Raw genomic sequence first — 15,593 nt, 5'->3', positions numbered from 1 at the left:
AGAAATCTCCATTGTGGAGAATGTGCACCAGTTACAATAACTTGCTAATCAAGAATAACACCATTGACAACTTTTCTATGAACCTAAGGGACTTCAATAAAGCCACTATTAACACAATGGCCTAAGCTTAAACACATAATTTCGTACAGAAATTGTGTGATAAAGTGTGTATATATATATATATATATATATATATAAATATTTTTAATATATTTATATATATATATATATATATATATATATATATTTATATATATATATATATATATATATATATATATATATATATATTTATATATATATATATATATATATATTACAGAAATATATGTAATTGAAATGACTATGTATCCTTCAAATGGGCTCTGTAATTAGGTATGTACCTGTTGAGTTCAATAAATAAATAAATAAATATTGACATTCCTGCGCATATTATGTAAAAAGTCTTGGAGTCTTGTTTCTCATGAACTCTTCCGAATAGGACATTGCGCTGAACTTGAATTTAAGTGACAGTAATTAATAGGCTATGTGTTTGAAATTTCGTGAGAGTGCCAAATGTTACAATGTATTGAGTAGCATTTAAAACGCATTCTCTTTCTTCTTTAGATGAACATCATAGAAGTGCTCCCCATGCGAGTAAGTACAAACAAGTCACCATTATTGATCTGAGACGCTTGAAATGCTAAACAACTATAGCGTATTTTTGTTGGATCACTCACTGCTGCAATACTAGCACGACATTCACATTCAATGTCTTGTACGTTGCATTAAATACCCTTCGTTGTCTTCGGGTAGTGAAAACAAAACACAAAATACATCATTTGTATTTCATGTACAAAAATATAACGACTGATGCAGTAAAGTGTGATATTTGGCCTTTGACAAGAATCCCGTAAATCCGAAGAGCATCAAATGATGGAAGTGAGTGTTGCTTTCAATGTCGGCCTATACTTCAATGTATCCAGAAATGCGCTTTTAAGCATATTCCTGTACATTGCTAAATGATAGAATTAAACATTGGATCCGAGCTACAAACCCTATGATATTCGGTATTTTAAGCTCCATGAAAATTATTACTCTTAATTCCAAAATGCCATCAGAATAATTATCCATATCACCATATTGTGATGTTAACTCGATTAATATATTAATATATTATATAGTTTTTTCTCTTCTGACCGAATCATATGCTTTTTTTAAATCAATGAATAGCTGATGGACATTTTGATTATATTCCCACGTTTTTTCAAGTGTCTGTCTGATGTGAAAAATTTGATCTATAGTTGATCTGTTACGTTTAAATCCACATTGATATGTAAGTACAAACAAATCAATATTATTGTTCCGAGACATTTCAAATGTTTAAACGCATGCCCATGAAATTAGGCGGGTGGCCGAAGATTGCGCTGTTGCCACGTCGGAGATTTAAGAAAATGAAAGATCTCGTTGTAGAGTTGGTCTTTGTAATCCATGTGATACAAGCCGACAGTATTTGCTCGAAAGGTCAGGGATAACAACTATATGCCCCGGAGAGAATTCGGTCTAACCCTCCAACTAGGCAACGCAGGTCGGTTGATGTTGCCACACAGTGCTCTGGAACCAGTGACATTTGTCCCGCTCTTGCATTGCTTTCCCCATATGTGGCACCAGCGCAACTCTGCCCAGCCGCCTACTTGCATGGCCGTCCGTTTAAGCAAATCGAGCCTATTTTATATTTGATCACTTACATGTCCCAATACATGCACGACGTTCACAACCGACGTCTACACTACGTTCGATTTTACTCTGAGCCGAGATAGTGCGTGACATCGCGCAGATCCCGGCATTTTCTTCCCGTAACGTCCCGCTTATTTACACACGTATATTTCGCATGTAGACAAATATATTTATATTGCAGAACGAGTACTAAACCTGTGTTATAAGAGTTGTTCAAAGTTGTCAAAGCGCTATCTTTCTCTAAGTAAAAACGAACGCACTATATTTCTTGCGCAGCATTATATACTCTTTGGTGTCTTCAGGTTGTATACACAGAAAACAAGATGCATCATATGTATTTGATGCACAAAAATATATCGATTGATGCACTAAAGTGTGAAATTTGGCCTTTGACAAGAATCCCGTAAAGCCGAAGAGCATCAAATGATGGAAGTGAGTATTGCATATACTTCAATGCATCCAGTAATGCGATTTTTAAGCATATACCTGTATCTTGCTAGATGATAGAATTAAACATTGGATCCGAGCTACAAACCTTATGATATTCGATATTTTAAGCTCCAGGAAAATTATTACTCTTAATTCCAAAATGCCATCAGAATAATTATCCATATCACCATATTGTGATGTTAAATAAGTTAGTTGCATTAATTTTTAAAAATATCTATAGTACAGTTAACAATCATTTTTTGTGTGGTTCATGAAGCGCGTACTATGACAACAAATAATGTACAATATTATTTTTGTTTTCAGACGAAGCCCTGGCAGGTCATCGTAAGTACACCCTTATCAAAGACGTAAACAAGCACTTTATAAATTAATCCACTGTCACATAAAGATGAATAATCTGAATACAGCAGAACCTTGTTTATCCGCACGTCAATGATCCACAACGTCAGTTATCCGCACACATTCAAAAAAGCAAGAGCGACAAAAAAAATACGATCAAATATATCCCCATTCCAAAATAATGATTAATTATCTGCATAAGTAACACAGTATAGGTGGACACTCACAAACATCCATGCCCAGTAAAAAAACATTTACATATGTCTCTTATCATAAAGTAATCAGGTGCACACCCCCGCACCTATTTCATAATCTTACTTATAACTGATATTTCATAGAGTAGCTACGTTATTGTAATCTAAATTCATGAAATGTTAAGAGCCACAAGGAGTTTACAGAAATTTACTTACCTTGAAGTCAAGAGAATTTCAAGTACCCTCATACTCTGGCAAAAGGAGTAATAGAAAAACACGACAAACTACATATAACAGACGATAAATAAAATATTTATACCATATGTCTATTCAAAGACAGAAGAATATAGGTATGATTGTCTTTCAACATGTATATTCCTTTGCATATTATCCAGAATATCTTGGAATTGTGTTTCTCATGATTACTTTCGGATACGACAGTCCAACTCATTTACTCTGAATTCACTTTTAGTAATTAATATGTGTTGTCATTTTGTAAAAGTACAAAATGTGACAATGATTTCAGTAGTAGTTACAATGTATTCTCTTTTCTCCTTAGATGAACATCATCATAGAAGTGCTTCCAATGCGAGTAAGTACAACTAACTAACTCTCTAGCCTTCTTAAACCCGAAGGTTCATGGCTGCAGCAACACAGGCCTTCCATGTTTCCCTATCATGATCAAGATCTATATACTCTTTTCCATCCCTACCGATTTCCTTTAGGTCCATCTCAACGTTGTCCCTCCATCTTCGTCTTGGCCTTCCTACAGGTCTATTACCATCAGGTTTCCCAACAAGAATCCTGTAAACTCCTCTTTCCTCTCCCATTCGTGCCACATGGCCTGCCCACCTAAGTCTTGTTGATTTAATTATTCTAATAATATCTGGACATGAATACAAATTATGTAGTTCTAAATTATGTAACCTTCTCCACTCACCTGTCTCCTCATCCCTTTTAGGTCCAAAGATTTTCTTAAGGATCTTATTTTCAAATACTCTCAATTTATGTTCCTCTTTCAATGTAAGGGACCAAGTTTCACATCCATATAATACTACAGGCAAAATTACTGTTTTGTATATTTTAAATTTTAGTTTCTTAGATATTAAACGAGAAGACAAAAGTTTATGAAGAGAGAAGTAACATGCATTTCCTGAATTAAGCCTACTTTTTATTTCCTCTTTAATATAATTTTCGTTTGTTAATATTACTCCTAAGTATTTGAATTTGGAAACTGTTTCAAACGAGTTGTTATCAATAATTAGATTTTGATTATTACCTAACACTTGGTTTCGGCCTGTAAGCATATATTTAGTTTTCTCTTTGTTAACTTCCAAACCTATCTCTTTAGCAGTTTTGGAAAATATTTTAGCATTATTTTTAATTGTATTCACATCATCTCCCCAGTAAGTCTACATCATCTGCATATGCTAACAACTGAGTCACACCATTTAATTTTAGTCCTTCTTTAGTTTCTTTTACTTTCCTAACAGCATATTCTAAGGCAAAATTAAAGAGCAATGGAGATAATGCATCTCCTTGTTTTAACCCATCAAGAATTGTAAATTTGTCAGACATATTAATACCCACAAGAATTTTACTTTCTGTTTCACTGGTGCATACTTTTATCATACTAACAAGCTTCTTAGGTATTCCAAACTCGATTAATATATTGTATAGTTTTTTCTCTTCTGACCGAATCATATGCTTTTTTTAAATCAATGAATAGCTGATGGACATTTTGATTATATTCCCACGTTTTTTCAAGTGTCTGTCTGATGTGAAAAATTTGATCTATAGTTGATCTGTTACGTTTAAATCCACATTGATATGTAAGTACAAACAAATCAATATTATTGTTCCGAGACATTTCAAATGTTTAAACGCATGCCCATGAAATTAGGCGGGTGGCCGAAGATTGCGCTGTTGCCACGTCGGAGATTTAAGAAAATGAAAGATCTCGTTGTAGAGTTGGTCTTTGTAATCCATGTGATACAAGCCGACAGTATTTGCTCGAAAGGTCAGGGATAACAACTATATGCCCCGGAGAGAATTCGGTCTAACTCTCCAACTAGGCAACGCAGGTCGGTTGATGTTGCCACACAGTGCTCTGGAACCAGTGACATTTGTCCCGCTCTTGCATTGCTTTCCCCATATGTGGCACCAGCGCAACTCTGCCCAGCCGCCTACTTGCATGGCCGTCCGTTTAAGCAAATCGAGCCTATTTTATATTTGATCACTTACATGTCCCAATACATGCACGACGTTCACAACCGACGTCTACACTACGTTCGATTTTACTCTGAGCCGAGATAGTGCGTGACATCGCGCAGATCCCGGCATTTTCTTCCCGTAACGTCCCGCTTATTTACACACGTATATTTCGCATGTAGACAAATATATTTATATTGCAGAACGAGTACTAAACCTGTGTTATAAGAGTTGTTCAAAGTTGTCAAAGCGCTATCTTTCTCTAAGTAAAAACGAACGCACTATATTTCTTGCGCAGCATTATATACTCTTTGGTGTCTTCAGGTTGTATACACAGAAAACAAGATGCATCATATGTATTTGATGCACAAAAATATATCGATTGATGCACTGAAGTGTGAAATTTGGCCTTTGACAAGAATCCCGTAAAGCCGAAGAGCATCAAATGATGGAAGTGAGTATTGCCTATACTTCAATGCATCCAGTAATGCGATTTTTAAGCATATACCTGTATCTTGCTAGATGTTAGAATTAAACATTGGATCCGAGCTACAAACCTTATGATATTCGATATTTTAAGCTCCAGGAAAATTATTACTCTTAATTCCAAAATGCCATCAGAATAATTATCCATATCACCATATTGTGATGTTAAATAAGTTAGTTGCATTAATTTTTAAAAATATCTATAGTACAGTTAACAATCATTTTTTGTGTGGTTCATGAAGCGCGTACTATGACAACAAATAATGTACAATATTATTTTTGTTTTCAGACGAAGCCCTGGCAGGTCATCGTAAGTACACCCTTATCAAAGACGTAAACAAGCACTTTATAAATTAATCCACTGTCACATAAAGATGAATAATCTGAATACAGCAGAACCTTGTTTATCCGCACGTCAATGATCCACAACGTCAGTTATCCGCACACATTCAAAAAAGCAAGAGCGACAAAAAAAAGACGATCAAATATATCCCCATTCCAAAATAATGATTAATTATCTGCATAAGTAACACAGTATAGGTGGACACTCACAAACATCCATGCCCAGTAAAAAAACATTTACATATGTCTCTTATCATAAAGTAATCAGGTGCACACCCCCGCACCTATTTCATAATCTTACTTATAACTGATATTTCATAGAGTAGCTACGTTATTGTAATCTAAATTCATGAAATGTTAAGAGCCACAAGGAGTTTACAGAAATTTACTTACCTTGAAGTCAAGAGAATTTCAAGTACCCTCATACTCTGGCAAAAGGAGTAATAGAAAAACACGACAAACTACATATAACAGACGATAAATAAAATATTTATACCATATGTCTATTCAAAGACAGAAAAATATAGGTATGATTGTCTTTCAACATGTATATTCCTTTGCATATTATCCAGAATATCTTGGAATTGTGTTTCTCATGATTACTTTCGGATACGACAGTCCAACTCATTTACTCTGAATTCACTTTTAGTAATTAATATGTGTTGTCATTTTGTAAAAGTACAAAATGTGACAATGATTTCAGTAGTAGTTACAATGTATTCTCTTTTCTCCTTAGATGAACATCATCATAGAAGTGCTTCCAATGCGAGTAAGTACAACTAACTAACTCTCTAGCCTTCTTAAACCCGAAGGTTCATGGCTGCAGCAACACAGGCCTTCCATGTTTCCCTATCATGATCAAGATCTATATACTCTTTTCCATCCCTACCGATTTCCTTTAGGTCCATCTCAACGTTGTCCCTCCATCTTCGTCTTGGCCTTCCTACAGGTCTATTACCATCAGGTTTCCCAACAAGAATCCTGTAAACTCCTCTTTCCTCTCCCATTCGTGCCACATGGCCTGCCCACCTAAGTCTTGTTGATTTAATTATTCTAATAATATCTGGACATGAATACAAATTATGTAGTTCTAAATTATGTAACCTTCTCCACTCACCTGTCTCCTCATCCCTTTTAGGTCCAAAGATTTTCCTAAGGATCTTATTTTCAAATACTCTCAATTTATGTTCCTCTTTCAATGTAAGGGACCAAGTTTCACATCCATATAATACTACAGGCAAAATTACTGTTTTGTATATTTTAACTTTTAGTTTCTTAGATATTAAACGAGAAGACAAAAGTTTATGAAGAGAGAAGTAACATGCATTTCCTGAATTAAGCCTACTCTTTATTTCCTCTTTAATATAATTTTCATTTGTTAATATTACTCCTAAGTATTTGAAATTGGAAACTGGTTCAAACGAGTTGTTATCAATAATTAGATTTTGACTATTACCTAACACTTGGTTTCGGCCTGTAAGCATACATTTAGTTTTCTTTTTGTTAACTTCCAAACCTATCTCTTTAGCAGTTTTGAAAAATATTTTAGCATTATTTTTAATTGTATTCACATCATCCCCCAGTAAGTCTACATCATCTGGATATGCTAACAACTGAGTCACACCATTTAATTTTAGTCCTTCTTTAGTTTCTTTTACTTTCCTAACAGCATATTCTAATGCAAAATTAAAGAGCAATGGAGATAATGCATCTCCTTGTTTTAACCCATCAAGAATTGTAAATTTGTCAGACATATTAATACCCACAAGAATTTTACTTTCTGCTTCACTGGTGCATACTTTTATCATACTAACAAGCTTCTTAGGTATTCCAAACTCGATTAATATATTATATAGTTTATCTCTTCTGACCGAATCATATGCTTTTTTCAAAACAATGAATAGCTGACGGACATTTTGATTATATTCCCACGTTTTTTCAAGTGTCTGTCTGATGTGAAAAATTTGATCTATAGTTGATCTGTTACGTTTAAATCCACATTGATATGTAAGTACAAACAAATCAATATTATTGTTCCGAGACATTTCAAATGTTTAAACGCATGCCCATGAAATTAGGCGGGTGGCCGAAGATTGCGCTGTTGCCACGTCGGAGATTTAAGAAAATGAAAGATCTCGTTGTAGAGTTGGTCTTTGTAATCCATGTGATACAAGCCGACAGTATTTGCTCGAAAGGTCAGGGATAACAACTATATGCCCCGGAGAGAATTCGGTCTAACCCTCCAACTAGGCAACGCAGGTCGGTTGATGTTGCCACACAGTGCTCTGGAACCAGTGACATTTGTCCCGTTCTTGCATTGCTTTCCCCATATGTGGCACCAGGGCAATTCTGCCCAGCCGCCTACTTGCATGGCCGTCCGTTTAAGCAAATCGAGCCTATTTTATATTTGATCACTTACATGTCCCAATACATGCACGACGTTCACAACCGACGTCTACACTACGTTCGATTTTACTCTGAGCCGAGATAGCGCGTGATATGGCGCAGATGCCGGCATTTTCGTCCCGTAACGTCTCGCTTATTTACACACGTATGTTTAGCATGTAGACAAATATATTTATATTGCAGAACGAGTAATAAACCTCTGTTGTAAGAGTTGTTCAAAGTGGTCAACGCGCTATCAAGGCTCAGAGTCAAAACGAACGCACTATATTTCTTGCGCAGCATTATATACTCTTTGGTGTCTTCGGGTTGTACACACAGAAAACAAAATGCATCATATGTATTTGATGCACAAAAATATATCGATTGATGCACTGAAGTGTGATATTTGGCCTTAGACAAGAATCCCGTAAATCCGAAGAGCATCAAATGATGGAAGTGAGTATTGCTTTCAATGTAGGCCTATACTTCAATGCATCCAGTAATGCGATTTTTAAGCATATACCTGTATCTTGCTAGATGATAGAATTAAACATTGGATCCGAGCTACAAACCTTATGATATTCGGTATTTTAAGCTCCAGGAAAATTATTACTCTTAATTCCAAAATGCCATCAGAATAATTATCCATATCACCATATTGTGATGTTAAATAAGTTAGTTGCATTAAGTTTTTAAAATATCTATAGTACAGTTAACAATCATTTTTTGTGTGGTTCATCAAGCGCGTATTATGACAACAAATAATGCACAGTATTATTTTTGTTTTCAGAGGAAGCCTTAGCAAGTCCTCGTAAGTACACACTTATCAATGACCAAAATAAGCACTTTATAAATTAATCCACTGTCACCTAAAGATGAATAATCTGAATACAACAGAACCTTGCTTATCCGCACGTCAATCATTCGCAACGTCAGTTATCCGCACACATTCAAAAAAGCAGAGCGGCAAAAAAAAAAAAAAAAAAAAAAAAAAAGACGATCAAATTTATCCCCATTCCAAAATAATGATTATTTATCTGCATAAATAACACAGTATAGGTGGACACTCACAAACATCCATGCCCAGTAAAACAACATTTACATATGTCTCTTATCATAAAATAATCAGGTGCACACCCCCGCACCTATTTCATAATCTTACTTATAACTGATATTTCATAGAGTAGCTACGTTATTGTAATCTAAATTCATGAAATGTTAAGAGCCACAAGGAGTTTACAGAAATTTACTTACCTTGAAGTCAAGAGAATTTCAAGTACCCTCATACTCTGGCAAAAGGAGTAATAGAAAAACACGACAAACTACATATAACAGACGATAAATAAAATATTTATACCATATGTCTATTCAAAGACAGAAGAATATAGGTATGATTGTCTTTCAACATGTATATTCCTTTGCATATTATCCAGAATATCTTGGAATTGTGTTTCTCATGATTACTTTCGGATACGACAGTCCAACTCATTTACTCTGAATTCACTTTTAGTAATTAATATGTGTTGTCATTTTGTAAAAGTACCAAATGTGACAATGATTTCAGTAGCAGTTACAATGTGTTCTCTTTTCTCCTTAGATGAACATCATCATAGAAGTGCTTCCAATGCGAGTAAGTACAAACAAATCAATATTATTGTTCCGAGACATTTCAAAGGTCTAAACGCATGGCCATGAAATTAGGCGTGTGGCCGAAGATTGCGCTGTTGCCACGTCGGAGATTTAAGAAAATGAAAGATCTCGTTGTAGAGTTGGTCTTTGTAATCCATGTGATACAAGCCGACAGTATTTGCTCGAAAGGTCAGGGATAACAACTATATGCCCCGGAGAGAATTCGGTCTAACCCTCCAACTAGGCAACGCAGGTCGGTTGATGTTGCCACACAGTGCTCTGGAACCAGTGACATTTGTCCCGCTCTTGCATTGCTTTCCCCATATGTGGCACCAGCGCAATTCTGCCCAGCCGCCTACTTGCATGGCCGTCCGTTTAAGCAAATCGAGCCTATTTTATATTTGATCACTTACATGTCCCAATACATGCACGATGTTCACAACCGACGTCTACACTACGTTCGATTTTACTCTGAGCCGAGATAGTGCGTGACATCGCGCAGATCCCGGCATTTTCTTCCCGTAACGTCCCGCTTATTTACACACGTATATTTAGCATGTAGACAAATATATTTATATTGCAAAACGAGTACTAAACCTGTGTTGTAAGAGTTGCTCAAAGTTGTCAACGCGCTATCTCGGCTCAGAGTCAAAACGAATGCACTATATTTCGTGCGCTGCATTAAATACTCTTCGGTGTCTTCGGGTTATACACACAGAAAACAAAATGCATCATATGTATTTGATGCACAAAAATATATCGATTGATGCACTAAAGTGTGATATTTGGCCTTAGACAAGAATCCCGTAAATCCGAAGCGCATCAAATGATGGAAGTGAGTATTGCTTTCAATGTAGGCCTATACTTCAATGCATCCAGTAATGCGATTTTTAAGCATATACCTGTATCTTGCTAGATGATAGAATTAAACATTGGATCCGAGCTACAAACCTTATGATATTCGGTATTTTAAGCTCCAGGAAAATTATTACTCTTAATTCCAAAATGCCATCAGAATAATTATGCATATCACCATATTGTGATGTTAAATAAGTTAGTTGCATTAAGTTTTTAAAATATCTATAGTACAGTTAACAATCATTTTTTGTGTGGTTCATCAAGCGCGTATTATGACAACAAATAATGCACAGTATTATTTTTGTTTTCAGACGAAGCCTTAGCAAGTCCTCGTAAGTACACACTTATCAATGACCAAAATAAGCACTTTATAAATTAATCCACTGTCACCTAAAGATGAATAATCTGAATACAACAGAACCTTGCTTATCCGCACGTCAATCATTCGCAACGTCAGTTATCCGCACACATTCAAAAAAGCAAGAGCGGCAAAAGAAAGACGATCAAATCTGTCCAACCAAAATAATGATTATAAATAACACAGTATAGGTGGACACTCACAAACATCCATGCCCAGGCCGGGATTCGAACCCGGAACCCCTGACGTCGTACAGCAATGTGCTAACAACTCCGCCACGGGGGCCGGCTAAAAACATTCACATATGTCTCTTATCATTAAATAATCAGGTGCACACCCCCGGACCTATTTCATAATCTTACTGATATCTGATATTTAACAGAGTAGCTACATTATTGTTATCTAAATTCATGAAATGTTAAGAGCCACAAGGATTTTACAGAAATTTAGTTACTTTGAAGTCAAGAGAATTTCAAGTACCCTCATACTCTGGCAAAAGGAGTAATAGAAAAACACGGCAAACTACAAATAACAGACGAGAAATAAAATATTTATACCATATGTCTATACAAAGACTGAAGAATATAGGTATGATTGTCTTTCAACATGGATATTCCTTTGCATATTATCCAGAATATCTTGGAATTATGTTTCTCATTATTTCTTTCGGATACGACAGTCCAACTCATTTACTCTGAATTTACTTTTAGTAATTAATATGTGTTGTCATTTTGTAAAAGTAAAAAATGTGACAATGATTTCAGTAGCAATTTACAATGTGTTCTCTTTTCTCCTTAGATGAACATCATCATAGAAGTGCTTCCAATGCGAGTAAGTACAAACAAATCAATATTATTGTTCCGAGACATTTCAAATATCTAAACGCACTCGTTCACAATCGACGTCTACAGTAGATTCGTTTTGACTCTGCCCGAGATAGCGCGTGACGTGTCGCAGATGCCGGCATTTTCGTCCCGTAATGTCTAGCTTACTTTCACACGTATATTTAGCATGTAGACAATTATATGTATATTGCATAACGAGTACTAACTTGTGTTGTAAGAGTTGTTAAAAGTTGGTCATACCATATCTCGGCCCAGAGCCAAATCGAACGCACTGTATATCAATGTATGTAACCGGTAAAAATATAGTTGTAGACAAATTGTTTATTACATGATTATTCCCTTTGTGTTGCAAAGTTGAAGGAAAAGTTCAAGGTAAGCATGTGTATTACATATATAAATGGTAATGTAGTGGCACCAATGACTTTTTTTTAAAGTGGTCTCCTGAAAACAAATTTGATCCGTGCAACTATGTATAGATTGATTGGTTGATTGAGTTGGTGTTTTAAGTCCACTTTATGCAGAGTAAGGCTATGGGCTGGAACTACAATTTAAAGTGGGATCCGTACCATTATTTGAATCTACCAGGAATCGAACCCGGAGCACCTTGATTACAAGGCTACAAAAATAACTTAATATTGCACCTTTGACTTCACGAAACTGGACCGTAAAGAAATGTTCTAGTACCCTTGCGTTTGGATCGTGATTTATGAATTAATAGAGAAATTCAAAATCGAAAGCACAATGCATCTATAACATTTGCTACCAGCTGTATATAACACAACACGTATCTCTCTAACTAATGAAAAATCATGCAAAATCACATTCACATATACACTTCACAAAGTATGCACATTGATTATATGTAAATTCATGAAATGTTAGAAGCCACGTAAATACAAGGGTTATTCGGAAATTTACTTACTTACGACGAGAAGATTTCACTATACTTCATTTGTTAAAATTAGCAATATACCTATGTAAAGAAAAACACACTCAACTTGCATAAGTAAGAGAAATGTAATTTTTAAACCACATGTGTAAGTGAGTGAAATCAGAAGATGAATGTCCATGAAACAAAAGGTATGATTTTTCGCCATATTTCTCTGCATATTATCCATAGATTGTTATTGTTGTGATGTTATTATGCAGAAGTACAAAATATGACAATGATTTGAGTAGCAGTTAAAAAATGATTTTTTTCCCTTAGATGAACATCATCACAAAAGTGCTTCCAATGCCAGTAAGTAGAAAGACATCAACTACATTTTTTGAAATTATTGCTGAGAGACGCTGAGAATATATATTTTATTTCGTTATTTACTGTTCCAATACATACACGAAGTTCACAATCCACTTCTGCTTTGGGTGTTACATTTAATAATATTTGTTGTTTTCGAATATTAAAGTGACAATTGACGAAAAATAATGCTTTTAATTAGTTAAGTAAATGATGCTTGCTGTCTCATTACGTCTATAATTCGTATTGTAGTGGCATCAATGAATTCCTTTTATTGAGGGTGTCTACTGCAAACATAAAATGTTGCTTGCGATCGTGAATAGACACATTGAGTAATGGAAATTCCTTTTGCTTTATTTTGTTCAGGAAACTGTAGCATAAAGGAATGCTCTGGTATCCATAGACCATCCCAACCATTTCGTCGATGTTTTAAACCATTGTCAGACACTCACAAACATCCATGCCTAGGCCGGGATTCGAACCCGGGACGCCTGACGTCGTAGAGCGATGTTCTAACAACTACTCCACGAGGGCCGGCTTAAAAAATATTTATATATGTCTCTTACCATTAAAAATTGAGGTGCACACCCCCGCACCTATTTCATAATCTTACTGATATCTGATATTTCACAGAGTAGCTACATTATTGTTATCTAAATTCATGAAATGTTAAGAGCCACAAGGATTTTACAGACATTTACTTACTTTGAAGTCAAGAGAATTTTAAGTACCATCATACTCTGGCAAAGGGAGTAAATGAAAAACACGACAAACTACAAATAACAGACGAGAAATTAAATATTTATACCATATGTCTATACAAAGACTGAAGAATATAGGTATGATTGTCGTTCAACATGGATATTCCTTTGCATATTATCCAGAATATCTCGGATTTGTGTTTCTCATGATTTCCTTCGGATACGACAGTCCAACTCATTTATTCTGAACTCACTTTTAGTAATTAGTATGCAGTGTTTGGAAGTAACTAAGTAAGAAGTAACAGTTACTTTTTTTGAGAAAATGTAACTGTAACTAGTTACTTATAGAAGTGAGTAACTGTAACTGAGTTACTTTTTTACGATAGAAGAAACGTTTTAACAGTTACTTTTACAGTTTCTTTGCGACACTTAAATTGCTATGTAAGTGTCATAAATTATTGGCGATTTTGGACTCAAATTGAGGCGGAATTTTGTTTCGGGTGCGATATAAAAGCCCATTCTTTGATACATTAATTCTTGCAAACAATAGATAAAGATTAAAAGAGAAAGTTGTTGTACTAAATTTGTCTCCTGGCGGTGGTCAGTAGGTAGGCTCCAGCCAGGTGCCAGGAATTTGAAGGTTTATCGTATGTTTCATCTTTCGTTTGGTAGACCTGAATTCCAAAGCGATGTACACTTCCCAGAAGCGGGATGGTAAGCCTCTAGGAGGAAAATTACTTCCTATTGTGACAGTTTGCAATTGTTAGTTGTGTGCTGTGAAGTGTCTCATGTTTCTGTAGTTTGTTCCTCTGTGACCTTATAACTTCCCCCCTTCTGTAAATAGTTTTTTGCCTTGCTATAATATCGGATTGAGCTGAAAAGGGACGTACTGAAATATTTCGGTGTTTTTACGAAAGAATTCAACGATACTGGTAGTATGCACGAAACTAAAGAAGACGAGAGCTGGCAAATGCACATATGAATGGAAAACAATGTAATTGTTTCCACGTGATTTCATTTATCTCAGTTCCTGATAATTTGAAAATGGAAGTAAAAATATTTCCGGTTAGAATTCGCTTATTTACGATTATTCAGTATTTCTGAACATTTTGAAAAAAAGTAATATATTTTGGTAAGTGCTATCCGTTTAAGATTTAAATGAGAATCCTTGTTCTTGAAATAACAGATACGACAGATCTCACCATTGTTATTGACACAACAGTGAATTACAACACTCAAGTGGCAAACGAATGAATCAGGAAGACCCTAACGATCATTCGCGCTTGTTTATGTATTCGCCTCAGAGAGAACTGAAGGAGTAAGTTTAAAATGCCATTTTCACCTTCACTGATAACGCGCAATTATAGGCTACTACATTATAATTTTTATAACTTTCTGGTTCATAAACACTTGAAATTATACAACAAATGTATTTCTCTCTGACACGTCCTTTATTCGAAACAGACCGCCCTCCCTACGTGAGTGATCCCTCTCTCTCTCTCTCTCTCTCTTTCTCTTTCTATACAGTGTCTAGAATCCCCCCCCCACTCCTTATGAACAGCAATGACAATAAATACAAATGTTTAAGTCGCAGTAGCTGAGGTCAATCTCCGTGGCAGAGTCGTGAGCACACCACACAATATGTCAGGAGTCCCGGATTCTAGTTCGTTTCGGACATGGATGTTTGTGTTTGTTCCAATGAGAATACAGAAAATTGACATGCGTGAAAACTGAGAAAATTTTAATAACGGGGGATTCTACAGAATCGTTTGGGTGCCTAACTACCATCCGAGAGACCCCGGGTTCGATCCTCGGTGGGGGAGAACCGAGATTTTTTCCACC

The 15,593-nt window shown here is 35.5% G+C and overlaps 1 protein-coding gene across 42 annotated transcripts in view; it reads left to right on the top strand.

Moving 5' to 3' along the window:
* LOC145978816 (uncharacterized) overlaps window positions 1-15,593 on the top strand; it is an 87,242-nt gene that overhangs the window by 32,995 nt on the left and 38,654 nt on the right. For 21 of the 42 annotated variants that reach the window (XM_083111672.1, XM_083111653.1, XM_083111647.1 and 18 more), the window contains 10 exons: window positions 607-636; window positions 2,470-2,490; window positions 3,259-3,291; window positions 5,686-5,706; window positions 6,475-6,507; window positions 8,914-8,934; window positions 9,721-9,753; window positions 10,922-10,942; window positions 11,767-11,799; window positions 13,021-13,053. In XM_083111672.1, the coding sequence (XP_082967798.1) occupies window positions 607-636; window positions 2,470-2,490; window positions 3,259-3,291; window positions 5,686-5,706; window positions 6,475-6,507; window positions 8,914-8,934; window positions 9,721-9,753; window positions 10,922-10,942; window positions 11,767-11,799; window positions 13,021-13,053 (279 nt within the window). The remainder of the gene's footprint in view (window positions 1-606; window positions 637-2,469; window positions 2,491-3,258; window positions 3,292-5,685; window positions 5,707-6,474; window positions 6,508-8,913; window positions 8,935-9,720; window positions 9,754-10,921; window positions 10,943-11,766; window positions 11,800-13,020; window positions 13,054-15,593) is intronic. The other 21 variants (XM_083111662.1, XM_083111650.1, XM_083111680.1 and 18 more) reach the window with 16 other exon arrangements.

The sequence above is a fragment of the Lepisma saccharinum genome, chromosome 25, assembly GCF_977018435.1.
Source record: "Lepisma saccharinum chromosome 25, izLepSacc3.1, whole genome shotgun sequence".
NCBI classification, from domain to species: Eukaryota; Metazoa; Arthropoda; class Insecta; order Zygentoma; family Lepismatidae; genus Lepisma; species Lepisma saccharinum.
The sequence above is the reverse complement of the archived record's forward strand: the minus strand, read 5'-3'. Positions and strand labels throughout refer to the sequence as shown.